The 27,546-nt window shown below is 39.1% G+C and overlaps 1 protein-coding gene across 1 annotated transcript; it reads left to right on the top strand.

Annotated features, from left to right (window-relative positions):
* The first annotated feature begins 5,530 nt into the window (after nt 1–5,530).
* On the top strand, nt 5,531–6,950 carry PUB8 (plant U-box 8). Its single transcript, XM_079009938.1, has one exon. It carries the CDS (start codon nt 5,637–5,639, stop codon nt 6,762–6,764), a length of 1,128 nt encoding a protein of 375 aa, XP_078866064.1. The 5' UTR covers nt 5,531–5,636; the 3' UTR covers nt 6,765–6,950.
* Nucleotides 6,951–27,546: the final 20,596 nt, after the last annotated feature.

Here is a 27,546-nt window from a genome sequence, read left to right as displayed (position 1 = left end):
TTGTACAAGTACAAGAGAGCAAGGCAACAATGATGAGTCAAGTGGAACAAAAAATGATAGACACACAAACATCATTTTAAATGAAAAACGATTTGGAGATACTGAAATGAAAGTCCACAAGACCATAACTATAAGGGAGAATATTTGAAAAAATTTCTTATAATGAAAGAATCCGCCCAAGCAAGATATTCCTATTAATGTTTTTTTTTTTGTATTTTTTAAAATTATCGTTTTTTTCATATTAATGTTTTTTTAATGAATGAACAATCAATTTAAAAAACTATCTATATTTTTTTATTGGATTTATTATTTAAAAAGAATAATGTGGAGTAGTGTTTGGTGGTATATATGCAGTGTAATATTGTTGGATATGGTGATGAAATGACTTCCACCACATTAGTGGTTATTGGTGGGTACTCCCGACTTTATAAATCTAATCTAGAAAACTAACTTGAGCATATATTATAAATTTTTATATAATTGATTCTTTTTTTTTTTATAAATTATATTTGAGACAATTTCATATTTTTGTTAACCAATGGATGTAGTTGTATATTTATCATTATCAATTTCAATTTAAATTAAGTTAATACGTGTGCACTATATTAAAAAAATATTAATAAGAAAAGGATATTTATGATGACGAGATAAATTAGATAGTTAGAAACTGACAAATATGTATAAAGTTATTTATTTATTATACATATACAAGATATCTTATAAATATTTTGGGGCTCTTTATGTATTTTTGATCTTTTTATTTATATTTAAAGAAGAACATATGAATTTAAAGATGACGTTTGAGTATATTTGAAATTTAGGAATTTAAAGAGGACGCTTTGAGAATATTTGAGATTTAGGAAGACAATATTTAACTACAAAAGTCTATAAATGTTGTATTGATAATATCTTACAAATTGTGTTCACTAGATTCTATGATTTTATGTATTACTTGTTCATAAGGTATAAATAAGTGTGTTTTAAATGTATTTTTTTATTGACTAAATTTTATGAGTTCAGAGCAGGAGTGATGGTATATATTGTTGATGATTTTGGTATCACCGGTTCATTTTATGTAATGAGACTTATATATGTTTCAAATAAGATTATCTCTTATACAAGGTTGAAGATGCGGAGTGCACACTTATATTAATTTAGATCGATCCTGGTGCGACCAGAGCGGAGGTCAAGGGGTTGCACCCCTTGGCGGGTGTTTATCCAACCCTCAACAGGTTAGAAAAAATATGCAAATTTACTAGAAGGGCCTTAATAGAAATTGCTGAATTTTCGAGGGTTTTAATGTAAATTTGTGTGTTTATCCAAACCTTAACTGTCGTATCCAAAGGTGTAACACCCCCCTCTAGCACGTATCACAATATTGTCCGCTTTGGGCCACTCGGCACGAGGACTTCCCAGGGGGTCACCCATCCTGGTACTACTCCCGCCCGAGCACACTTAACTGCAGAGTTCTTATGAGATCTGCTGCCCTCACGGCTTTAAAACGCGTTGTGACAAGGAAGGTATCCACACCCCTTTATAAGGAAATGTTTCGTTCTCCTTCCAAGCCGATGTGGGATCAGATCTAACCCACTTTAGTTGTAACACCCAAGATTTTGAAAGCCAAGAAAGTAAAGGAAACCCTAAATTTAAGAGGGACTCGGCGAGTCCAAGGAAGGACTCGGCGAGTCGGAGCGGGATCCGGGTCGAAGAGTAAGTGACCAACTCGGCAAGCGGCCAAGTGGACTTGGCGAGTCTGGTCTGTGCGAGGAAAACCCTAAATCCGGGGCTTGGAGCCTATTTAAACGTCTCAATCTTCTTCCTAGGGCTCCTTTACTGCCTCTCACACCCAGAACGCCGCACCCTAAGCCTCTATTGTGATGATTTATTCTTTTGGCCATTTTTGAGTGATTTAGAAGAAGAAGAAGAAGTGGGAATCTTTGAAGCATCAAGGAGTGGCTTTGGATCTGAAGTTTGGGGAGCATTTCAGAGCATTGGAAGGTATCAATTCGTTTCCCTCCTTTAGATCTTCTTTGGTTATGAGTTTTGGGGCTTTTAAGCCATGCCTAAGATCAATTTCAAGCTTGAGGTCCAGATCTGAGGTTGCTACCTCAGATCCATGCTTGTGTTGGTTTAGAATCCCGTAAAGTATCAGCCATTGGGTGGATTTTAGAGCCTCTTGGTCTTAAACCCTAATTATTGGTGCATTTTGCCTAGATCTCCCTCTACACGTAAAGTTTGCAACTTTACGTGGGGAATAGGCTTGGGAAGGGTAGATCTACAGTTTGGAGTTCATGCATGACTCGGAAGTCCTCTGCATGTAAGTGGATCTTATTGGACTCGGCGAGTCCTTCGAGTGGACTCGGCGAGTAGCTTGAAGATGAGGAGGAACTCGACGAGTGGGATGAACAGCTCGTTGAGTCGAATGAAGATAGGCATGAACTCGGCGAGTTGGATGAACAACTCGGCGAGTTGGATGAAGATTGTCGTGTGCTCGGTGAGTCTGTTCTTAGACTCGGCGAGTCAGGTCGCGTGGTCCCAAACCCTTCGAGTCAAGTCTCGAGTCAGCGAGTCGAGCCAGGACTCAGTGAGTTGGACAGGACAGGAATCGGGAATCGGTAGACTCGGCGAGTCAGGGGCTGACTCAGCGAGTAGAGTCGTGAGTGGAAGGACTCTGGACTTATGAACTCGGCGAGTCAGTAGGGTGACTCGACGAGTAGGGTTGACCTGGAAGGTTGACTTTGACCAGGACGTTGACTTTGACCAGAGTTGACTTGGTTGACCTTTGAAGGTCAGTTAGACTAAGTGTTATGTTGATATTGGTAGCTCGAGGAGCTAGCGGAGCAGCAGTTCGGAGTCAGTGGTCAGGTAGCGGTCAAAGGGGTTAGCAGCAGCAGTTCAACAGTATCAGGTGAGTTTCCCTTTGTATGAATGGGTCTACGGCCACAATGCCGGCCCATGTAGTTATGAGTAGAAGACCCGGGGGTTAGCCCTAGGCACAGTATGCTAGTAAGATATTTGGACGAGGTCCAATGATAGAGGGCGGGTGCCCAAGGAGCGGTTTGTGCGATAGTTTATACTTGTTGTCTGTGTGATACTTGTATGTGCCTGGTAGGGAGGTGAGTGTGGGCGAGGTCCCGTATCTCGCCAATAGTAGAGTGTGGATGGTGTTCCACATCTCAGTAGCAGCAGAGCAGGGGCGAGGCCCAAGTTAGGAAAGGAGTGAGGGTGGGCTGGGCCCGTATCTCACTATCAGTAGGAGTATGGACGAGGTTCCATGACTCATCAGTAGCAGGACAGGGGCGGGGCCCAGAGATAGGCGAGGCCTTAGAGCAAGAGTTGTTAGTATATGTTTAGTTTATGTAATGTTATGTGATATGTTTATGTGCTATTATATGTTAGTGGGCGAGGCCTAAGTGAAACAGATCTGTATCCGAGCGGGGCTCGAAGCCAGGCAGGGCCTGGAGCGGCGGGGCCGTTGTAGCGGGCGAGGCCCGAAGTAGAGGGCGAGGCCCAGGATAGCGGGCGTGGCCCAGTATGTGAAGTATATGGTTTTGCATGGTATGTGGTAAGGTGGGGAACTCACTAAGCTTCGTGCTTACGGTTTTCAGTTTTGTTTTCAGGTACTTCCGGTAGCGAAGGGAGGAGCTCGGGGTGATCGCATGGCACACACCATAGATTAGTCAGCCTGGGAACGTTTACTCTGATAATAAACATGTGTTTTGAAAACTTATACTCAGATTATGTTTTGGAATGATGTCTTTGTTTAAATTAATGTTTTATTAAAAAGAAATTTTTGGTCTTGAATTTTGGCATGTTACAAAAGGGCAAAGGCACTTGCTTTGAATTCTGAAAGATATCAGAACTCTTTATCTCTCGTTTTTTGAAACATATGAAATACACACACACACACACACACACACACCCCATATCGTCTCTCGTTTTGATCAAGCTTTCTATGTCTAGAATCTTGATTGTTCCTTTAAGGATTATCCCATATTAAATTTCTTGTAACCCAGACATAGAGGATAAATATTGATTCGAAAAGTGAATAACACAATCCTTGAAGAGTCTGGTGATCATATTTCGTTTTCTACCCTATTTTTCTAACAACCGAATCAATAATTTATGTTGGGGATCATGACGGATTTTGTGAAAGACATAACTTTGAAATTCAACAAACTGGACAAGTTTGAAGGGAATGATTTTAGACACTAGCAGAAAAAGATGCATTTTCTGTTGACAACATTGAAAATGGTGTACATGTTGAGTACTCTAATGCCGGAGAAGTGGAAAATGAGATGCTGGAACAAACTTGGAAGCGCGGTAAGTGGGAGAACGATGATTATATATGCAGATGACCCATTCTAAACGGTATGCCTGATTCCTAGTTCGATATCTACCAAAATGTTGTAAGTACGAAGGCATTATGGAATTCCTTTGAATCAAAATACACCGTTGAAGATGCTTCAAGTAAGAAGTTTTTAATGAGTGATTTTAACAACTATATGATGGTTGATTGAAGGCCCATAATGGAACAATACAATGAACTTCTTTGTATCTTAGGGCAATTCACTTTACATAAGATGAATATGGATGAATCCATTGCTGTTTCGAGTGTGATTGATAAACTTCCCTCTTCGTGGAAGGATTTCAAACATACTTTGAAACATCAAAATGAGGAATTGTCTTTGGTTCAATTGGGTAGTCACTTACGCATAGAAGAATCTCTTCGGGTGCAAGAGAATGCCAAAAATAAGGGAAATGTTGAATCTGGACAACCCTCTATTTATATGGTTGAAGATAAGAAAACAAACTCCAATAACAAAGGAAAAAACAAGAAACACAAGTTTGATGGAACCGATAGATCCGACAACAAAAATTACAATGAATAGATGTGTTGTAGATGCCATCGAGTGGGTCATAGGAAGCATGATTGTCGTGTGAAACTAACTGATGGTGCTAGTGGAAGTGGGAGTGGAAATGGAAATGCAAATGGTGGACAAGGGTCGAAAGACCAAAAAGATGCCAGATTTTGACTAACTTTGATAATTCTGTTAAAAATTATATTACAAATTATGTTTCATTCATTTAGAATAATGATTATGTTTATTTATTTATTTATTTTGTTATTATTATTATTATTGAGAGAGAGAGAGAGAGAGAGAGCAAGGCCGGTCCAAACATATACGGGGCCCGGGGCGAAAAGAAAAAAAAAGGCCCTTAAAAGACGAATATAATAAAGATTAAAAAAAAATTATTCTTCGTTGTAAACGCGTTCAATTAACAATAACAAACAAACAAAATTGTTTATCTTTTGAGATAGTTTGAATTTGAACCAACTTTAGGTCATAAAAATCATTTAAATAATATTTTTTTTATATATATATCCACTAGATAGCCTAAAATTTTTGCCCAAAGACGTGGGCCCTGGGCGAGGGTGCACACCGGAGAGAGAGGGAGAGAGAGTTGAATAAAAAAAAAAAAAGGATTTGTGAAACTTTGTTCCTCCACCTCACAACTAGATGAAGCTAAACCTCATAAACCTCTTTTTCAACTCCATGGATTTATTGAAATCTAATACTATCTAGAAAGAGATTGATATAGAGAGAGAAAGAGAAACAAAGAGTCTTCTCTCGATGGCAACAACAACAAACGCCACCACCACCCACTATCCAGACGACTTCAAATGCCCGATTTCTCTTGAGATAATGTCGGAGCCGGTCATCCTTTCTTCCGGCCACACCTTCGACCGCTCCTCAATCCAACGGTGGCTTGACGCAGGCCACCGTACTTGTCCTATCTCCAAATTACCCCTCTCCGACCCTCCTTCTTTAATCCCTAACCACGCCCTTCGCAGCCTTATCTCCAGCTACACCGCCCTCAATTTATCAAAACCTAATCAAAACCGAGGAGACCCGGAAACCCTAATTTCTAACTTGACTTCGAAATCGTCGTCGCCGGAGGCTAAGCTTGTCTCGATTGAACAGCTCTGTCAGCTTTCAAAACGCGATTTCGAGCTTCGGAAACGGCTGACCGAGTCAGGAGCTGTAGCGGCCGTTCTGGCTTGTATTTCGAGGAAAAATTATATTACTTTGCAGGAGAAAGCTTTAAAATTTCTGTTGAATTTGAGCTTAGATGATGACAACAAGGTGGGTTTGGTGGCAGAGGGTGCAATTTGTAGTATCATTGCTGCTTTATGTGGCGGAGAGTCTGCAGATTGTAGGGCAACGGCGGCAACGGTGTTGACGAGTCTAGCGGTTGTGGAAGTCAATAAAGCAACAATCGGCGCATACCCTTTTGCGATTAGAGGGTTAGTTACGCTTTTGAGAGAGGGCGGAGGACGCGAGAGGAAAGAAGCTGCCACCGCTCTTTACGCCCTTTGTTCTTTTCCGGATAACCGGAGACGAGCGGTGGAATGTGGGGCGGTGGAAATCTTAGTGATTTCATTGAATTCCGGGCTTGAAAGGGCGGTTGAAGTATTGGGTTTATTGGCGAAATGTAAAAGAGGGAGAGATGAAATGGTCAGGTTTAATGGCTGTGTAAAGAGTTTGATTCATGTTATACGAAATGGAAGTTGGAGAGGTGTTCAATATGCACTCATGACATTGAATTTACTTTGTTTGAGTAGTGAAGTAATTTGTATGGAGGCATTGAAGGAAGGTGCATTTGACATTTGTTTGAGGTTCTTGGATGATGATAATGAAAAAATTAGGAGAAATGCATCAAGTTTGATCAAGGTTTTCGGTGGTGCAGGTTGTGTTTGATCCATCGGGAGGTCAGTTGGGTTCTAATCTTTATGTTTCAAAAATTTGTTGAAGAAACAAAGAAAAAAAAAGTTTAGATTTTGGTTGAAATCTTGTTGTCAATTTGTATGTTGTACATTTGCAATAAATTTGGCAAAAATAGGAAGTTCCTTGTAATGTGTCAATAGAAAGTTCAAATTTTGTTCATTGCTGCTTTCAGATCCATTTCTCTACCTATTAAACACACACATACACAGTTATAGCATCATACTTTCATTTATTTTCTATTACCATTTAATTTTTTTTTCTTCTTGTTAAGGAATTGTAGTTTGAAAATTTTGAGCCAATTTAAGCGTTGTACAATGTTGTTACATTATATTTTGTTATAATACAACTTTGTAATATGAATAAATGAGATAATAAACAAATCAAGCATTAAATATGGAATTAGTTATGGTGAATTTGGTTATGAGGATGATGGTTTTTAATATCAAAGTGATTATTAAACCAAGAATGTAATTATCATACCGAATCTAATGCATGAAGTACAAGATTTGATGTGGGGAAATGTCACTTCTGTAAGTCATCTATTTAAATTATCAACGTTTTGTTCATCTGTCTATTTTTGATTTATTTTAAAATGGATTTCAGATCGAGACAGATGAAGCAATCAACGAAGATAGTTAAATATTCGGAAGAAAACAAACATTAAAGGTATGTTTTTTCATGAAAAATTATGGAATTTATAAAAAAATGTTGATAGAAAGTTGAAAAAACAAAAGGAATCTTGAAAGATTCTGTGATTAATTTGGTGAGTTTGGATGCACCAACTATGCTTGCAGGCTTATGAAAGTGATGTTATTGACTAATATAATTGCATGATTCATGACTTTTAGGGCATCTAATAGATTAATAATTGATAATTTTCCTTTTTATTTTGGGGTTAAACTTAAATGCAGTGAAATAACAATGTACTTTTGTTAATTTTGTTTATTATCGCATCCTACTTTCTTCTCTTGATCTCTTCTTATTGTAACATCGTACTTTGAAAATCCATTTAAATTACAATATGCAAATAAGAAAAAAAAATATTGTAATAGAAAAAAAAAATTAAAAGTAGGATGCAACAATAAACAAATTAATAAAACTACAATGCTATTTCTTGCATTTAGCATCTAAAACCCGGTTTTTCTTAGCCTAGAAGATAATGTGCCTTTTTGCTTTCTTGAACAAGTACGTACGTTCCTTTTGACTTTTTATATGTTGACTTAGCATTGACTATATTCATTTCTTGCTATTATATATGTACAAGTACAACTGTTATTTAATACTCACCGTGGCCCACGTTCAATCTTTATTGGGCTAGTACGGGCCCAATCTTTTTGACTCTAGGTGGGCTGGTTTGGACCACCCTAGTAGGGATGAAAGGCCAGCCATATAATGTGGGCCCATTATACTATTTTTTTTGTGTCAAAATGATAACAATTGTATAATATTTGGTGAAAACAGTAATTTGTTTCCTATTCTTTACGCTATGTTTAGTACCAAAAAGAGTATCCTTTTTTTTTTTCTAACTTTTGTGATTTTCTAAACAACCATTGTGTTTATAAACGTTTTAGAAATTTGTGTGTTTTTATTAGATTATGAGCATTGCAATATGTATTTTGATTGTGTTTTTATTAGATTAATAGTATTGTAGTATATGTGAGTAATGTGTTCTATTAAAAAATGTATTGTGAAGTACTAATTTTTTAAGTAAGTTTGAAATATAAAAGTTTAAGTTTAATATACAATATGTAATATCAATGTAATGTATAATCTATCATCATGAGTGACGATATTTAGGGATGTCAATGGGGGCAAACGGGACGGGGAGTGCCTACCCCGCCCTCGGAATTTTCCTGTTCCCCCGTCCCCAAAATGTTCAGCCTTCTTACCCCTGCCCCTGCCCCCAGAATTTTCCTGTTCCCCCGTCCCCGAAATGTTCAGCCTTCTTACCCCTGCCCCCGCCCCCGAATCCCTTTTATTACCCCCGTCCCCGCCCCTGATTGATTTCAGGTTGCCTTTTTTTTTATGCTAAAAGAAGTTATTATTTAGGCTAAAATAAGCTATTTTTAAGTAACAAATAATTATTTATAGCAGAATCTTACATGTTAAAAATAAAAATGTTATGGTATCTTAAAAACATTATACTAACAACTTAAAAATATGTTTTTTGATGAATTTTGGAAACTCAAAATCATATTATTGTTTATTGTATTTATATAATTAATAAATATAAATATATGTTTAATTTATTAATGGGACCCCATGGGGGTTTCGGGGCGGGATTTCCTACCCCCGCCCCCGCCCCCGAAATTAAAACGGGGTTAACCTTTCCCCCGCCCCCGATTTTTTTAAAAAAAATCCCCCAAACGGGACGGGGACCCCACGGGATTTTTTGACATCCCTAACGATATTACTTATTATCGGACAAACAATAATATAGAAATAAATAAATTAGAAGTTGAAATCAAAACCAATTTTTACTTTGGAAACGTAACACCAAATTAGTGTTAATGAACAGTACAACATCATGTAGGGATGTTATTCGGGTCGGAACCGAACCGAACCGACCCGAACCCAAATAAACTGAAAATCGAATAAGGGTAATTATATGAACCGAAAACCGAACCAAATAAGCAATACGGGTTCGATTCGATTCAGGTATTATTCGATTCGATTCGGTTCCGGCCCGAATAACCCAAATAACATGTACAAGATGATTAAGGAGCCGAATAACCCGAATAACCCAAATAACATTTACAATGTTATTATAAATATTGTATTTTGTATGACTTTTGTAGCTTATGATAAACACAAATAACATGGATTAACTATTCTTGATATATAAAATGTAAAATCCAACCACCACATTCTTAAGATATAGTTATTAAGTAATATATTAAACACTAAACATTAAGCATCTAAAACACCCAAAAATTTATCTATAAGTATATAAGTTAAACATTAAACATTACGTGGGTATTTTGGGTAACGATCGATAGAACACAAGACCGAATAAGCAATTGTGCAAGTGTAAAAAAAATGTGACTTTTCATATTCGGTTCGGTCCTTTTTGACCGAATAAGCCCTTATTCGGGTAACCCATACCGAATAACCCGAATAAGCCTTATATAGATACCCGAAAACCGAATCGAACTGCTTATCCGGGTCTAATTCGGTTTGGTTCGGTTTTCGGTTCGGTTCGGGTTTTCAGCCCAAATTCTTATCCCTAACATCATGTTCGGTGTCTTATAATTATCAAACATCATTTTCGGCCTAAAGTCATTCAATTGGTGTTGGGTCGTAGTGATTTTGTACAAAAAGTAATTTAAAGTATATTTAAATATTTACGAGCTTCTCAATCCTTTTATTGAATTAAATCATTGGTATATAGTATAATCATACTTAATATCTTATCTTAGTATTAATATAAGTTAAGACCATTTAAAAACTTGACAAAAAGATATTGATAGGTAAGCTAAAGTCGTTCCAAAATAATAGCACGCTATGATCTGAACTCCGTTACCTGTCCCATCCATATTCCGGGTCCAAAATTTAATAATTTTCACATGGATAATGCTTACTTATAACGTGCAATCTCCTTTATGATGAGCCTCTACTTGTGGGGTATTTTTGTAATATTTGATATTTCATACTCTAATTGTTCATTTCTTTTAAATAATATCCAACTGTGGGTCGTTGTGAAAATCTTGTGTTTGGGGAGCATCGACAACCAATGCAATGGTTGTGAACATATTGCCTACAAAACGAACCTTGAAAATTTGACAACATTTCGAATTGTGTGACATGTAGTTTGACAAGAAAATAGCATGATACAAGAGACGTGGTAATTTAATTAAAGAACAAAGGAAATACCATATTAGAAAACCAATTGAGATCGTCATGTAAGGCATTCATATATGGAGTAAATTCAACATGCGATGTCTAGATAACCCCACATAGCTTAACACATACGTATGTATCTAACCATTATGGCTCATTGTGTAAATCGGCGAACTTGGCTAGTGATGGAAAACATGATTGTGTTTGAATTGTTTGGATATCCATACATTAGACACAAATTATCTAGAATTTTAAAGCATGAAATTACTACGTCTAAATTACATAGTAAAGTTATTTCTATTTATTTTGATTATATGTGTGCATGACTTGATTTGGGATCTAAGTCAAACCAATCGGTTTTAGTTATTGCCTAAAGTCGGTTAAATCAGTTCCATTTATGGTTATTGTATCTTTATAACGGTAAATTTTATTGACAGAAAAAAATAAACTAGTTGTGGTCTTTGAAGCCCCCAACCCAATTAATATATTTTCTAAAACTAGCATTACACTATATATAAGACCCCCTCCAAATATTTTTTTTGACAATTTCAGAAACATAGAGATGTTAATTGCGACAACCAGTTCGCATACGAACCAATGGGATGCGATGTGATAAGCCATCACCTAAAAATCTAGAAAAGGAGCTCATTTGGTAATGAGCAAGTAAAGAACAAATGACTAGCTATCTCTATCCCAACTTCACAGATAGGCACAACAACGAAGGAACATCCAAATCACGACTCTCTAGATTAGCTTTAATTGGGAGTTGATCTAAAGACAAATGTCAAGCCATAATGTTAACCTTGATAGGTATATTCCTCATTCACCGAGTAAGAGAAACTAAATATGACAACACATAAATCTTTTACGTCTTTTTACAATGACAACAACCTTTGAGGTATGTAGACCAAATATAAACCTTGGTTTTGGGATTAGTTTCAACTAATCCCAACATTACAAAAATAAAATAAAATGACATCATTTAATCTCTAGATCAATACAACATAAACTAAAAAGTTATTAAGATCCATACTCGCTCTCGAAATTTCAAGATCAATACAGCCAAAACCAATTATATATCGTTTTTCTATAATAAAATGTTGTTTTAACTTGTAGTTTAATTATGAAAACAACATACTAGTAGCAAAATGTAATATTCGATTCCAGGTATTTTCCTCTTTGGTCCTTGAAGTTTGAAATATTTGCAAAAATGGTCCCCTCGTACGTTGGGCGTACGTTTAGGTACGCTTAGCGTACATGCACGCTTTTGGATCGGAGGGCTTAGCCACGTATGCTGAGCGTACGCGGTGTACGCAGGGCATACGTATCCAAAGACTAAACCCTAATTTTTAATGCATAAGCCCTATTTAAACAACATTATGATCTTTGGACACTCACCCTTATCAACCTCCAATGTTCGTTACGTCCCATCTTACCCTAGTTCACCCCCTTTAAGTGTTCTTGAGCTTTGAAGTGATTTTGTGGCATTTTAGTGTGTATTCAAGAAGAAGGAACTTGGAGACCAAGCATTTGTTGAGGTTGAGCTTCTAGATCTAGAGTCTTCATCAACTTTGGAAGCTTTTGAAGGTAAAAAGTTCTTACCTTGATGATTCATTTTGACTGTTAGAGTTTAGGGCTTGTTTATGAGTTTATGATGAGAATTGTTATCGAGATTTTAGAAAGCAAAGTTTGATTTGAGTAATTGAAGATTTAGAACACGAAGAGTAAATATTAATCAGATCTCATATTGATAAAGACTGATTACAAAATAAGCAGAAAAGAGATATCAGTTACAAAAAAGTCTCTTTCTACTTCTAACCTCAGTCCCTATTTATAGGGAACATGAGTGTACAAAAAATATACTAAGTCTAGAAATTTAACTTCGCATAAAGATGACTTAGTAAAATAACATAAAATGCGAAACTATACAAAACACAAAATTCGACTTTTACAATTTTACATCAACATTCTCCCCCTTTGTAAACAGTCGAAGCTATTCATCCCATAAGCTTTTGAACAGTTGAGTGGATTGTCTTTCGCACTTCTCCATACCAGGAGATCACCTTCTTAAGTTCTTTCTTGTCTCCTTCATTCTTCTTCTTGCAGTTGTTCATACGAACAATAAAGTGCGTATATTGCGAAGAAGTATATCTTTCAATCTCTGAGACTTTAAACAAGAACTTCTTAGGTTTCCCTTTTGTATCTCTTCCATAAAACACCATGCCGAACGGTTTCAGGCATATTTCCCCAACAACATATTTCGATAATGCTGATTGAGATAAAGTTTCTTCCCAAGGAACGTTCACTTCTCTTCCCAACACATTAGCCAGTTCTTCATTTGTAAGAGCCAAACAATCGAAGTAGTTGTCAATGTATGTCTTCACATGTGCGAAACCTATCTTGAACACTTCAGTCTCAGAGCCTTTGAGATTATTTTCTTCCATATGCTTCAAAATTAGAGCCACTTGAATTAAATCATTGCAGTTCATCAAAGGAAAATCAGCTACCGTGAAGTCATACTGCTTGTTGTCTGCTCGGATAACAAAATAACGAAAATTTTGAAGCATGTCTTCAAACAATACATCTTTCTTGATTGTCAGCACCTTTTTGATCTTCATTAAAGACCAAACTTCATCTGGATTCTTCCCCAAGACAGCATGAAATCTGATTTTCATGTGTGTATAATCATCAGGATTATCAAATTTCTCACTAATCTTGTACTGAGCAGTGATGAACAACATTTCATTGATTGGAAAATCCAGCTGATAATTGTCTGAATTCGCAATATCATAACTTCTCTTTGGCTTCTTCTCGAATTCGTACATTTCCCTTCCGACAACTTTTGACTCTATAGTTTCGTAAGAGTAAAGCTTCGCAAGATCTCCTTTGTTCATCGAGGGAGGATCACTTGCCCTCTGCCTCATGATGCTTTGTACTTGCCTCATCTTCTCCAACTCTGCTTCAACCTCAACTTTCTTCTCCTCCTTTGATTTTTCATATAAAATATGTTGGATCGTATTTTGTGTTGCGTCTATTGGGCTCGTTAGCTAGTCCAATATGTATCTCCGGTATGGGCCTGTCCATCCGTGAGTTTTGTAGGGTTTAGTATAAATAGATGCTTGCATGCATCCTAGAACGAAATGATTAGAAAAGACTAGAAATGATATGAGAAGTATTGTTTAGCATATTCATCGTTCTTATTTTGTAACCCTAGTATCCTCTATAGTGGAAGTTCTTAGTCGAGCTCTGCTGAGGATCGAGTAATCTAATCATTCGACACATCTTGATTCATACTTGTGTTTTGTTTACTGTTTTCACGTTCATCGCATACCTATTACAAAGATCTAATCGATCAAAGAGTTAATTAATAACTCATCAATTGGTATCAGAGCAGGAGGCTGTGTAATTCATACACATTTTTTCTGTGAAAGAGTTTGCGATTAGGGTTATTCCGCATTAACTAATATTTATTGAGCCGTCATTCCATTATTGACGTAACTCAGCATTTATTTGTTTGCCCTAATATTAAATATTACAAGTCTGATCTTTCAAACAGGTAAAAAAAAACAAACGATCAAGCATGGACGAGTCACAATCTAATCCCATCAACATCTCTAACAGCATTGGATTGACGACGAAGATTCCTATTCTTTACACCCAGGATTACGAAGTCTGGGCACATCACTTTGAAGATTATGTCATCGGATCGGGAAGCAATCGTTTCTGGACCATTTGCTCACTCTGGAACGTCAAAAATTATTAAAACTCAGAAAGAGTACAATGATCTCTTAAAGGACGTAAAGGATGTTGCTCAAGACGAAAAGGAAAAGTTTCAATGCAACATTAAAGCATTGAGACTGATTCGATTCGCTCTACAATCAGATACATTCAGGCTAGTGAGTCCATGCAGCACTGCTAAAGAAATATGGGATAGGCTGCGAGAGCTATATTCCACAGATGAAGATTTGGAGCATTCTATTCAGACCTTGCTTTTGTCTGAGTTTGGTGAATTTAAGCAGAGTTCTGATGAAACTGTTACTCAGACGTTCGATCGCTTCAATCATCTTCTTAGCAAGATGATCAAACACGATATAGAAAGGAAGTTGATTGAACAAAAAGTAACATTTTTGAATGGCCTTAGATCCGAGTGGAGAGCGGTTGTGTCCACTGTTAAAGCTCATGAGCAATTTAAATCTTATTTGTTGGCAAAGCTGGTGGGGATTTTGAAATCCCAAGAAAAGATTGTTTTGCAAGAGAAAAATGTTGTCTCCAGTTTAGGGTCCTTGGCCCTCATGTCCAAGAGCAAAAGTGTGGTAGAAGATGAAGATCTCAACTTAGAAGACTATGATCTTACTTCTGAAGACTATGCAATGATGGTGTCGAATCCAAAGAGGTTCATTAAGAAAAGGTTCCCTACCAATAAGAACCGAAATTGGCAGGGAAGCTACAGTTCTGAAAAGGTTAGGGAGGAACCGAAGACAGAGGAACCAAAGAAAAAGGGGAAAGTTGAAGGAGATTCAGGTGTGAACTGCTACTATTGTGGAGGAAAGAACCACTATGCCAAAGACTGCGTCCTAAAGAAAATGGCAGAGAAGGATGAGGAAAAAGATGAAGAAGTTGTGTTGATGAAAAAGCTGGAAGAGATCAAGAGAAAGAACGCTACTGCTAACCCTTCAATGAATGCTTTAATTGTGCAGGGTTCGGCAGCGGATGATGAGTTCGGTGGCGTGCAGGTCTGGTCAACCGACTCAGATGATGATGAGGTCAGGAAGCCATCTCATGGAAAGGCATACGTTGCAAGAGGTGAAGAAAGTGGTGGGAAGTGTTTGATGGTGACAAATGTATCTCAAATGAGGGGATACAATACGGATGGTGGGAATGAAGACACCAAGGAGCGAGAGGACCTATGCTTCACAGCGAAACCTCTCAGTGTGCAGATCAATGAGCTTGATGAATTGATCAAGAAGGTACAATCCGTTTTTGTTTCATTTAAAGTCCCACAAAATTCGTATAAAAAAGAATTAAAAAGCTTAAATTCAAGAATCTCAAATCTAGATAGCAGTTTAACTCAAACACGGGTCACCAATTCTAACCTAACTGACCAAATAAGAAGGGTGTCTTCCAAGAGTGAGGAACGGAGGATGTGGATAGAGCTGAAGGAGTCGGAGCTGATTAAATCCAAAGATGAAAACATTTATTTGCAAAGAGACAATTTAAAACTTTTGAAACAAAGAAATGTCTTTTGTTTAATTGCTAAACGTCTTTATGCTAACATCACTCAACTTCATCTGAACTGTGAAATAGGGCAGAAAAGTCATCGCATGATTTTTCCCTTCCTTGAATTTAAGGAGGATGAAATTGATGTTGAAGCATAAAATTTTGAAAGTGTAGTTTCATCTGATGATGTGAATCCGACTTATATGTATGGTTTGGACAAAATCGAATCTTTTATAAAGTCCAAGGACCATAAGGACATGCTTAAAAACCTTTTGGATGAAAACGATAAACTGAAACTAAGGACCGAAACCATACAAAAGTTTGACTCATTGAATGTCAACTTGAGCTCAGAAAATAAAATTGATGTTGAAAACGCGTCTGAGCTCAATGAGGATGATGATATGAGTGAAATTTCTGTAGAGGATGAAGTCGACTGTTCTGAATTTGTCATGAGCGAACCCGAACACCACAAAAATCTTATTTCCGAAAATTCTGTGGAGTTTGCTCGTTTGTCCCAAAATAAGTCCCCGATTCTTGAAGAAAAGGCCGTTGTATACCAAAAGGTGAGAACAACACCAAATCAGGTGTATAAGGTCACAGGAGTAACCGAACATCAAACAACAGAACTCACCGCCATAGTGAACGAAGATAATGCAGATGGCTGTGATGAGTTTTTCTGGTCTGCACCTATAAATAATGCTGACGAAACCGTTGGTCTGTCAGAACGAACGTCCTGGAAAACCAAAGGCAGATATGTGCCAGAGCCTCTGAACAAGCCTGACAACTTCGATGTGCCAAGTACTAGTGGTACAAAAGAAGTTCCTGTAGAAGAAGTCACTCCTACAAGCAAAACATCATCTGTTAAAAGTGAACCAGCTGATAGGAAGCAAAAGCAAAAAGCCAACATCCACCGACAACCAAAGCAAGTGAAGGATCAAAAGCAGCAAAGGAATCTGAGATACAAAAAGAATCTCTCAGAGCGAAAACAGTTTTGGTGATCTCAAAACGCCCATTTCTCTTATCATGACAAAAATTCAAAGTCAGAGAAAAGTACTGTCCGGCCACAAGAGAGTAACAACAACCGAAAGGACAGATTCGGTTCGGAAAGGAATAACAGCCGAAGGGACAGGTTCGGTTCAGAGAACACTAGCTACCGAAAGCAAAAGCTATCAAGGTTCAAGGTTTGGTCCCACTAATGACCAAAACCTAAAGGGTCACTTAGAACCTCAAGTCAAGAAAACTTCTCAGTCTAAACTCTCTCGTTCTAATTCTTCTCAACCCCATTCTAAATCCAATTCTGTTCAAACTCAAAATCCAAAATCTTCAATAGATTTGAAAGGAAAATCGAAGGTTTCCTCAGTCAAGAATGATCAAAAGCATTCCAAGGCCCAAACGCCTGAACCTGAATCCAAACCGACTGTAACAAATCCCAACAAAATTAAAGTTTTCACTATTAAGAAGAAAGATGAAACAACTTTAATAAAAAGAACATATCTTGTTGACATTTCTCTTACTATTCCTGTTCTTGTGAAAGGCTCATGTGGACCCAAGAAACTTTGGGTTCCTAAATCTGCTTGATTTTTGCAGGTTATCAGTGATGAGCAGTTCGACGAAGAATGGTATATTGACAGTGGCTGCTCACGTCACATGACAGGAAGGAAGGAAGAGCTGAGGGAATTTCAATCTCTTCCAAACGGCGGGAATGTCAAGTTCGGGAACAACTCGTATGGCACGATAAAAGGTTATGGTATGATAACTAATGGTGATTTCACAATTAGAAAGGTTGCGTACGTTGAAGGGCTACAACATAACCTCATCAGTGTATCTCAGCTTGTTGGAGGTACCGGTCTTAAAGTTTCATTCGACGATGAGGGTTCGGAAATAATAGAGAAGAAAACAAAAAGGGTGATTCTCAAATCAGAGCGCAAAGGCGAAATGTTTCCTCTCAATCTCAAACCTATCAAAGGAAATCCAGCTATCTGTCTGTTATCCAAAGCACATTCTGACGAAAGCTAGCTGTGGCACCGAAGGCTCTCCCATCTTAACTTCAAGGATATCAACAAGATTGTCACCGGAGGGCATGTTCGAGGTCTTCCATTGCTCAATTTTGATCGAGAACATTTGTGTGCTGCGTGTGAAATGGGGAAGCAGATTCGTCAAAGTCACCCATCCATTATAAAAACTAAAGTTGTTGAACCGCTTCAGTTACTTCACATTGACTTGTGTGGTCCATCATCTATCGAAAGCATTGGTGGTAGCAAGTATATTCTTGTTATCGTTGATGACTTTTCTCGTTTTACATGGGTGTTCTTTTTGAAGCACAAATCTGAGGCCACTCTCAAGCTAAAGATGTTTATTAAGCAGGTTGAAGTGCAACTGAGGAAAGTCGTTCACAACATCAGAAGCGACAATGGGCTGGAGTTTAAGAATAAAGAATTTGAAGACTTTTTAGCAGAAAAAGGAACCAGTCACAACTTCTCAGCACCCTACACCCCTCAACAAAACGGGATTGTCGAAAGACGAAACCGATCTTTGTGTGAGGCAGCCCGAACCATGTTAAGTTTCGCTTCTCTACCTTTATATTTCTGGGCTGATGCTATTGTTGCAGCATGTTTTACGCAGAACAGGTCCTATCTCAATAAGCGTTTCACTCTTACTCCTTATGAGATCATCAACAACAGAAAGCCAAACGTCAAATTCTTCCATGTATTCGGCTCACGATGCTTTATCTTCAACTCTAAAGAACATCGTAACAAGTTCGACGTTAAAGCCGATGAAGGGATTTTTCTGGGATACTCTTTTGCTTCAAAAGCATACAGGGTTTTAAACAAGCGTTCGAGGAAGATTGAAGAAACGTATTATGTGACTTTCGATGATAGCTATGTCAAGAAGCTGAAGGCTACTGCAGAAACAGTTGGAGAAATTTTCTCTCAAACAGGCCAAGTCACGACCTCGATTGCAAATTTATTTGAGCAGTTTGTGGAGTTATTCGATGAACCGGAGAAGGCTACTCTCTCAGAAGCCAATGCAGCAGACAACAAAGTTGACCATCTGAAGCAAATCGTCGAAGACGCTGCCAAACGAATGGATGAAGGAGTATCAGTTCCAAATGAACCTCCTCAGCACGGTGCTTCAGTTGAGGGGGGAGAATCCATCTTCTTCAAAACAGCCAAGTTCACTAGTTGAGGGGGAGAACTCTTCTCCAGCTGCACCCGAAAGCTCTACTGCACCCGAAGGTACTGTAGCTCCCGAAAGCCCAATGGCACCCGAAAGCTCTACTACACCCGAAGGTACTGTAGCTCCCGAAAGCCCAATTGCACCCGAAAGTCCTGTAGCACCAGAAAGTCCAGCTACACCTGAAAGCTCATCTGTCGATGGGGAGAATAACGACATGTTTTACGACGATGATAGTCGATCTGAATTAGAAGAAATGGTGAATGCTGAATTGGATCCATCCGATGATCTAAATTACCCTCCTCTTGTCAAATGGACCAGAGATCATCATGTTTCACAGGTTGTGGGTAATGTCTCTGAAAAGCTCCTGACCCGATCTCAACTGAAGGCAAAGCAAGCATCTCTATTCTCAAAAGTAGAGTTCTGCATGTTTAACTCTTTCGTCTCAAAAGTTGAACCGAAGACAGTTAATACTGCTCTTGATCACTCTGATTGGGTTCAAGCTATGCAAGACGAACTTAATGAGTTCGAAAGAAATAAAGTTTGGCGCCTCATTCCAACTCCTAAAGATGCCTCAGTTGTTGGTCTCAAATGGGTCTTCAGAAACAAAATGGACAAGGAAGGCAATGTGATAAGAAACAAAGCACGTCTAGTGGTGAAAGGATACTGCCAGGAGGAAGGAATCGATTATGAGGAAACTTTTGCTCCTATAGCTAGGCTGGAATCTGTCTGAATATTTCTTGCCTATGCTGCACACAAGAACTTTGAGGTCTTCCAAATGGACGTAAAGTGTGCATTTCTAAATGGAGAACTTGAAGAAACAGTGTACGTGGAGCAACCTCCAGGTTTCGTTAATGAAAAGTACCCCAATCACTGCTATATTCTGGACAAAGCGGTTTATGGGCTCAAACAAGCACCTAGGGCCTGGTATGAAACGCTAACCAAGTTTTTAAAGATGTCCAAATTCAAACAAGGTTCGTTTGACCCAACCTTCTTTCGTAAGAAGGAAGGTAACCACCTTATGATTGTTCAAATCTATGTCGATGATATCATCTTTGGCTCAACGAATCCTAGCTTAACAGCTGAATTCAGAAAGCTGATGGAGACTAAATTTGAAATGAGCTCAATGGGTCCAATTAACTTTTTCCTTGGTTTAAATATTAGACAGGGACCCGAAGGCATCTTTATCAACCAGGAAGCTTATACCAAGACTCTTCTTGCTAAATTTGGCATGATGGGAGAATCAAAAGTTAAAGTTCCAATGGCGTTCGGCACCAAGCTCACTCCATCCTTGGATAAGCCACCAGTCGATATTACGCTATATCGCCAGATGATCGGTTCTTTAATGTACCTTACTGCTAGCAGGCCTGATATAATGTTTTCTGTTTGTTACTGTGCTAGATTTTAGGCGAATCCTCGTGAACCTCATATGCTTGCAGTGAAGAACATTCTCCGGTATCTGAAACGGACTACCTCTCTTGGTTTATGGTATCCATCAAACTCAGGTTTCTTAGTTCAAGCCTACTCAGATGCAGACCTTGGAGGTTGTGGATTAGAAAGGAAAAGCACCACTGGAGGCTGCCAACTCCTTGACGGGAAGTTGGTTAGCTGGCAATCAAAGAAACAGACTTGTGTATCTCTGTCTACAGTTGAAGCGGAATACATCGCAGCTGCCTCCTGTACATCTCAAGTGATTTGGATCCAAAGCCAGCTCCGGGACTATGGACTCAATATGAAAAAGATCCCACTATATTGCGACTCAGAAAGTGCAATTAGGATCTGTCATAACCCAGTACAACACTCCAAGACTAAGCACATAGCACTGAGGTATCACTTCATTAAGGATCATGTGGAAGACGGGAACGTCGAAATTCATTTTGTTCGAACCACTGATCAACTAGCTGACATCTTCACCAAAGCTCTTCCTGAAGCTTCTTTCAACAAAATTCTACAAGGGCTAGGAATGATGGAATCAGAGTCAGTACCAATAATTACCTCTCAAGATTAAAAGTAAGAAGCGAAATAGACCGAACGTTCGGGTTCGGGTCTCATGTATGCCGAAATGAACCGAACGCTCGGGTTCGGTTGTATCATCTGATCTTCGCTTATCACTCAAAGGTAGTTACTTGGTTGTAAATCTTTTGTATAATTTTTCCAAATTCATTTTATTGTCAAAGTTCTTTTCTTTTTCAAATTTTTTTACAACCGAAATCGACCGAACGTTCGGGTTCGGTTCCAAATTTTTTTTCTCACCCGAAATAGACCAAACGCTCGGGTTCGGTTCCAAAAATTTTTTTAACTGAAATAAACCGAACGCTCGGGTTCGGTTCCAACATTTTTTTGTGTATTAATTTTTTTTATGTCTTATCTTACTCTTTATCAAAAATTCCAAAAATATTTTTTTTATTTATTCAAAAACTCCAAAAATATTTTTTATTATTTTTTTCTTTATTTTATTTTTGGCTCTTATCTTTTTGTATGTCTCTTTGTGGGTAAATCATTTCACTAGCTAAGTGTCCCTAGAAGCATGCTGCTGTATGTATCCAAAGCCTCACTTGATTCTGAATAAAAGCCTTACTGACTTGGTACAAACAAACCTTGTCTTCCCAATTAGGCTTTCATATTTATTCTAATCATGAGCTACCTAACTCTCTTCTCACATGAGATAAGAGTTTTCTGCTTAGTCCTATTTGTTTTACAGCAGAGGTACTTTGGTCTCTTTACACCATCTGTATTACTTCTTCTCCATCTCATTCGTTTCACAAACGTAACCCTTGAGACTCTCAGACATTACCACTGAGGTTTATGGTTGCACAATTTCTGTGTTCATGATCTTAGCTTCGTGTCACTACGTGCTAAGTGAAACCCACAATTCAATACCTACTATGAATTGACGGTGAACAATTAACTTGCTCTAGTTTTCACTACTGAATTGACGGACAACATGAAATCTCTATTTTTCTTTTGAGTGGTTCCTATGAAATTGTTAAATCCAATAACATTTCTTCCCTTGGGATCCAGTTTTAATTTTTTTTTGAGATTTCGTATACATTAGTTTACCTTGCCACTTATATTATCACCAACCTACTTGTTCAACAGACTACATTGGTCTCACAAGTACTTCGTTCGATTTCTATCTTATATCAAGATCAGGAATTATGAATCGAAGCGAAAGCCACCCTCATAAGCCTAATTAAAAGAAGCCTTTCAACACTTCTTAATTAGTGTCTGATCGTTATTCAACGGGAAACCACACAAACACTTTAAGGTCTCTCTTGACTTTGAAGGAAGAGATTCGTGCCTGGGATCAATTGTTTCGTGTCTTTATTGACATCACTTAATCCCTCAAAAGTGTTGCTTTATTTCTTTTTCTTTTACACACTCAGCACGAAAATCTTTTTGATTTTCCAAAATTCTGGTTTCATTAATTTCAAGACATTTTAATTGAATTGGCTGTTATAAAAAGGTTGTGGTTGATATTGATCCACGTGGGAGATTTTACTTTAAAGATGCCGTTAAACTCTAAAGGGATAAGATGACAAAATGATGACTCAGGCGGGAGTCCAATCGATTTGATTTCAAATGGCGCAAGAAGGCAAAGCGTGCGAATTGGAACCGTTTCATCTCCAAACGGCGCCTGATGGGAAGGCGTGTAATTAGGGACTGACACTCTCTCTCCTGCGTAATCATCGACAACACCAACTATCACGCGTCAATCGCGATTGAAAAACTCTTCATTTTTCAATCGAAGATTTGGGAAAGATTCTTCTCTCTCCTTTACCCACAGTATAAAAGGCAATGTGATCCACCGTTTACCTCTTTACTGCACCTATATTCCCAGAGAGCAAGAAAATCCTCTAAACCTCTACTGTTCATCATCTCTCCCACTTTCATCTCAACAATGGCGGATTCTTCATCTGTTCACGCAACTTCTCACATCTTGCCCATTCGTCCCCAGCAGAGTTTGATCATTGATCTTACTCCTCAGGCATACGACGCGTTCATGTTTGCCATCATCGAATGCCTGAAGTTCTCGCCAATCGCTCCTGCTCTTACCAGGGCTGAAGCTGTTCCAATGGAGTTCTTGTCACAAATTTTTGCCATGGCTCACTACGACAAGGTCGTCGACAGGATTTTCTTCGATGTCTTCGAGTACAAGGCATCGATTTCCAAGCAGAGGTTTTGTACACTGTTAGGGTTTGAACCTGATTCGTCGAGGGTTAACCCTGAAACCATTCCTATGGGTCATCTGTTCAACATGTTCTACAACATGGGGTACACTGAGGTGCTCACTACGGTCACAAAATTCAAGAAATCGTGCCCGCCTCCTCAGTGGAATGGGATGTTCACTGTTCTTTTCAAGGGCTTATCTGAAAGAAGTGCTGGATCCGATGGGGCAAGTCGTTTGTTTCTCTCAATCATGTACGGGATCTACAATGGCATCAACATGGACTACGGGTCGGTCCTATGGCAACAACTCATTCAAAGTCTATCTTCCACCTCTCGACACTCAGAGATTTCTTATGCCCGGTTCTGGACTATTTTCACGAAATGGGTGATGGACAAGTACCACGTCCCCATTGTCGCTGGTGCTCCAATGTCTTCGATTGGTACTTTCCATACCACGAAGATCATTGTGTCGGATGCATCAAAATTTCCCTTCAACGGGTCTATCCCTGAAACGATGTATGGTGATGTTCCTGCTGACAGTCGGATTATCAGAACGTACAAGGAGTTCAAATGTTCTGGTCCGAGGGATCTTACTCCAGAGATGCTGAAATCAATTCATGACGCTGACAAGCCTGCTCCTAGAGGCAAGAAGGCTGATAAGGGAAAATAGGTGGCAAAGGGAGCAAAAGGCCCATCTCCCAAGAAAAGGAAAACCACTAAGGCAGCTCAGTCTCCACCACAGAAGAGGAGAAAAACCCAACCGAGACGAAAGCTGATTATCGCTTCATCCTCAAGCGAATCTGAGGACGAGGGTTCTGATTCGGATGGATCTCAACGTGACAACACTCCACCTCGTTCGCCTACCGCAGAGATACATATTTCTACTTCTCCTATCTCTTCTCCACCCTTTACAATTCCTTTTTCTATTCCCCCCATAACCTCCACCACTCAAATACCACCTACTTCCATCCCAGTACCACCACCCATCTTTACCGAAGCAACAACCACGACCACTGCCGAAGTACGAACCAACGTATCTGATACGGGGGCTCATACTGACGCACCCAAATCCACCTCAACACCCGAACCCACACCAACAACCAAACACACCACCCAACCCGAACCTACTACTACTACTAGCGAGACTCCAGTTTCACCACCACCATCTTCTCCTACTCATGCATCAGAGGGTGAAGAACCATTCCTTGGCGGGGAGGACATGAATTTTGATTCGGTCTATTACAGTCCGTTTCAACTTCAGAGTGATGATGATGAAGATGCTCCTGTCACAAAGAAACATCTCAAGGAGCTACATGACAAAATCGATTCGCTCATCGCCTCATCTTCCACATCTCAGTCCTCCATATCTGAAGTTGCAATTCAGAAAATTGTTGAGGCTTTTTCCAAAGCTCATCAAGTTTCTCTTGATTCTGCCACTGCAGCCATTGACGCCTCAACCAAAGCATGTGAGGCAGCGACCGAAAAAGTCGATAAACTATTCACTGATGCTTCTTCCTTGTTGAAATCTTTACAGGAAAACGCTGAAGCCACCATGACAAAGCTGGAACCCATTGTCAACCAGCTGGCTAACTCAGTCGCATCAGAGCTAAAGTCGTTCGCTTCACTTCGTCAAACAATTTCTGACGACAACTCAGCTTTCAGAACCACCATTAAGGAGCGTCTCTCCAAGCTTCAAGAAGACTTAGCTGCTGAGAACTCTCTCATGGATGCTCTCGCAAGGAAGACTACCGCTCTGAAGGTCAAGAGTATTCAATTCTCCAACTCTCAACAGGAGATTGACTCTCTTCGATCTGAAAGAGAGGTGGTTAAATCGTGTGTTTCGGATGTCCACTCTGCTATCTCAAACATCCTTGACGCACATGACCCAATCCTAAATTATTCAGTACGACGTACCCTTGAAGAGAAGCTTGCTCTCGCCCTCTCTCTACTGAGCAAAATTGAAGGGCTCCTTGATTTCGTGTCCATTCCGAAACAAGGGGGAGAAAAAGAACAAGTGTCTCAACCACCTCCTACTTCAGCAGCAACTCACACAACCGAACCTCCTCCGGTAGGCCAAGCCTCAGGTTCCGGTGTGAAAGACAAAGGCAAGAAAATTGCTGAGGAGAGTGACGACGATGATAAGGAAACAATTGCCGACCTTTTGAAGCGACATGGTCGAGATAAAGAGGCTGATATCAGTGCTCGTGTGGCTAGAGAGGCTGAAGAAGCCGAAAGAAGACAGAAAGAACCCCATGATCTTCTCGGGAGCAGGAAAGCTCTTTTTCCTCCGTGGACTCGTGAGAGGCTGATTAAAGAAGCCATCGAAACACAAAGTATCTTGTGGCTAGAACCTGTGATCTCTTTAGATCGTTCTAACACTATCGACTCTCAGTTCGATATGCCACTGACCCGAAAGGCGTTTATCTTTCATGCCTTTGACAACATTGCTGAGTTCCCCCATCCTCGTCCGAAGGTGGATCGAGACTTAATCGAATTTTATCTGAGGGCAGCTCAACCACAATACAAAACTTGGAGCGCTCAGAAAATCATCAATGTTCGGGTCCTGAAGCCGTACATGGAAGGCAACTTCACCAACATTCGGTTCAAGGTACTACGGGGATCTGCCAAGACCGAACATGCCATCTCACTTGCAGATCTTCCCAACCTTAATCCCTATGACTGGATAATCTTGCACAACATTCTTCTTACAAACGAAGCTGAATATGGTCCGATCATCGACCACCTTAAGAGGATGCTTGTATGCTATGCCATGGAAGTTTCTTTGATGGATCAGGAGATAACGAACGTATTCAAGAAAAAGCCTACCATATCTCCTGTTGGCTCTGTCAGTGATCTCAACATGATGCAGATGGGGAAGATTGACCTAAAGAGAAACTCCGTCATGTTTACCAGGAACGAAGGACAAAAAGGTCTTTTCGCCTTGGTAGACAAACATCTCTACACCACTGCCTGTTTGGAACACGTTTTAGGGATCATCCATCGATGCAAGCAGAACACAGCGGATGATATCAAGTACTTTGATGACATGATTCAATGGTACATTCGCTTCAGACAGACTATCCTTGCACTTATCACACGTATGTTTGATACAACAAAGAAGGTTCGTGCTGCTGGTCCAAGCAAGAAGAAACATTAGTCTCGCTCCAATTTGACGCAAAGGGGGAGATTGTTGGGTCGTATTTTGTGTTGCGTCTATTGGGCTCATTAGCTAGTCCAATATGTATCTCCGGTATGGGCCTGTCCATCCGTGAGTTTTGTAGGGTTTAGTATAAATAGATGCTTGCATGCATCCTAGAACGAAATGATTAGAAAAGATTAGAAACGATATGAGAAGTATTGTTTAGCATATTCATCGTTCTTATTTTGTAACCCTAGTATCCTCTACAGTGGAAGTTCTTAGTCGAGCTCTGCTGATGATCGAGTAATCTAATCATTCGACACATCTTGATTCATACTTGTGTTTTGTTTACTGTTTTCACGTTCATCGCATGCCTGTTACAAAGATCTAATCGATCAAAGAGTTAATTAATAACTCATCAAAATCCCTTTTCCTTTTCCCACCATATCTGTTTGAGGTTTTGAACTTGAACCTCCTTCTTTTTCTCCAATAACGATTCCTTTGGCAATCGTTTTTGTGGTTACTGTGGTTGAGGAAATTGGCTTCGTAAGTATGGGAAGAGTAGTTATAATCTGAGTAGATATAACTTTTCCAACTGTCTTCGCATCCTCTTCTTTACTTAAACTTTTCTCTCCCCCTTGCACCCTTGTGAAAGCAGGTGGGGCACTCCGTGGTAGTAAAGAAGTAAAGTTGGCAAGTGGAGCAAGAGCTTTCTAAATTGCTTGTTCTAAAGTATTAATCTTTAGAGACAAGAACTCAGGAGTGAGAGTTTGTGTTGTTGAAGATTGCGAAACCACCATTTTGAGCTCAGACACCAACTTGGTTAGCTGATCAAGCTTCTCCTTTGTTTCTTCGTTATGGGTTTCAAGAATAGGAACATCAACAAACTTTTGTACTCTTGAAGAAACCTCCGCAATCTGCTTTTAAACTTCAGCATTTTGAGTATGAATATCCTGAAGCTCCTTCGCAAGTTCAGATTTCAACTCTTGAAGCTTATAGTTGACATCCTCCCGAACTTTCTTCACATCCTGTACATAAAGAACATGACGTTCTTTTGCAGCAGCTTTCAAATCCTTGATCACTGAAGTAAAATTTCTCCCTTGTGCTTGAATGTGAAGCTCATTATTCTTGTCGGATTGATCAACCTTCTCCATAATACGCTTCTCAGAACCTTTGATCATTACATCAACCTCCATAGCTGAAATAGAAGACATC

The sequence above is a fragment of the Lactuca serriola genome, chromosome 7 (genome assembly GCF_051521515.1).
Source record: "Lactuca serriola cultivar US96UC23 chromosome 7, Lser_US96UC23_V15, whole genome shotgun sequence".
NCBI lineage: Eukaryota > Viridiplantae > Streptophyta > Magnoliopsida > Asterales > Asteraceae > Lactuca > Lactuca serriola.
Note: the sequence above shows the minus strand (reverse complement) of the source record. Positions and strands in the feature narration are given on the sequence as shown.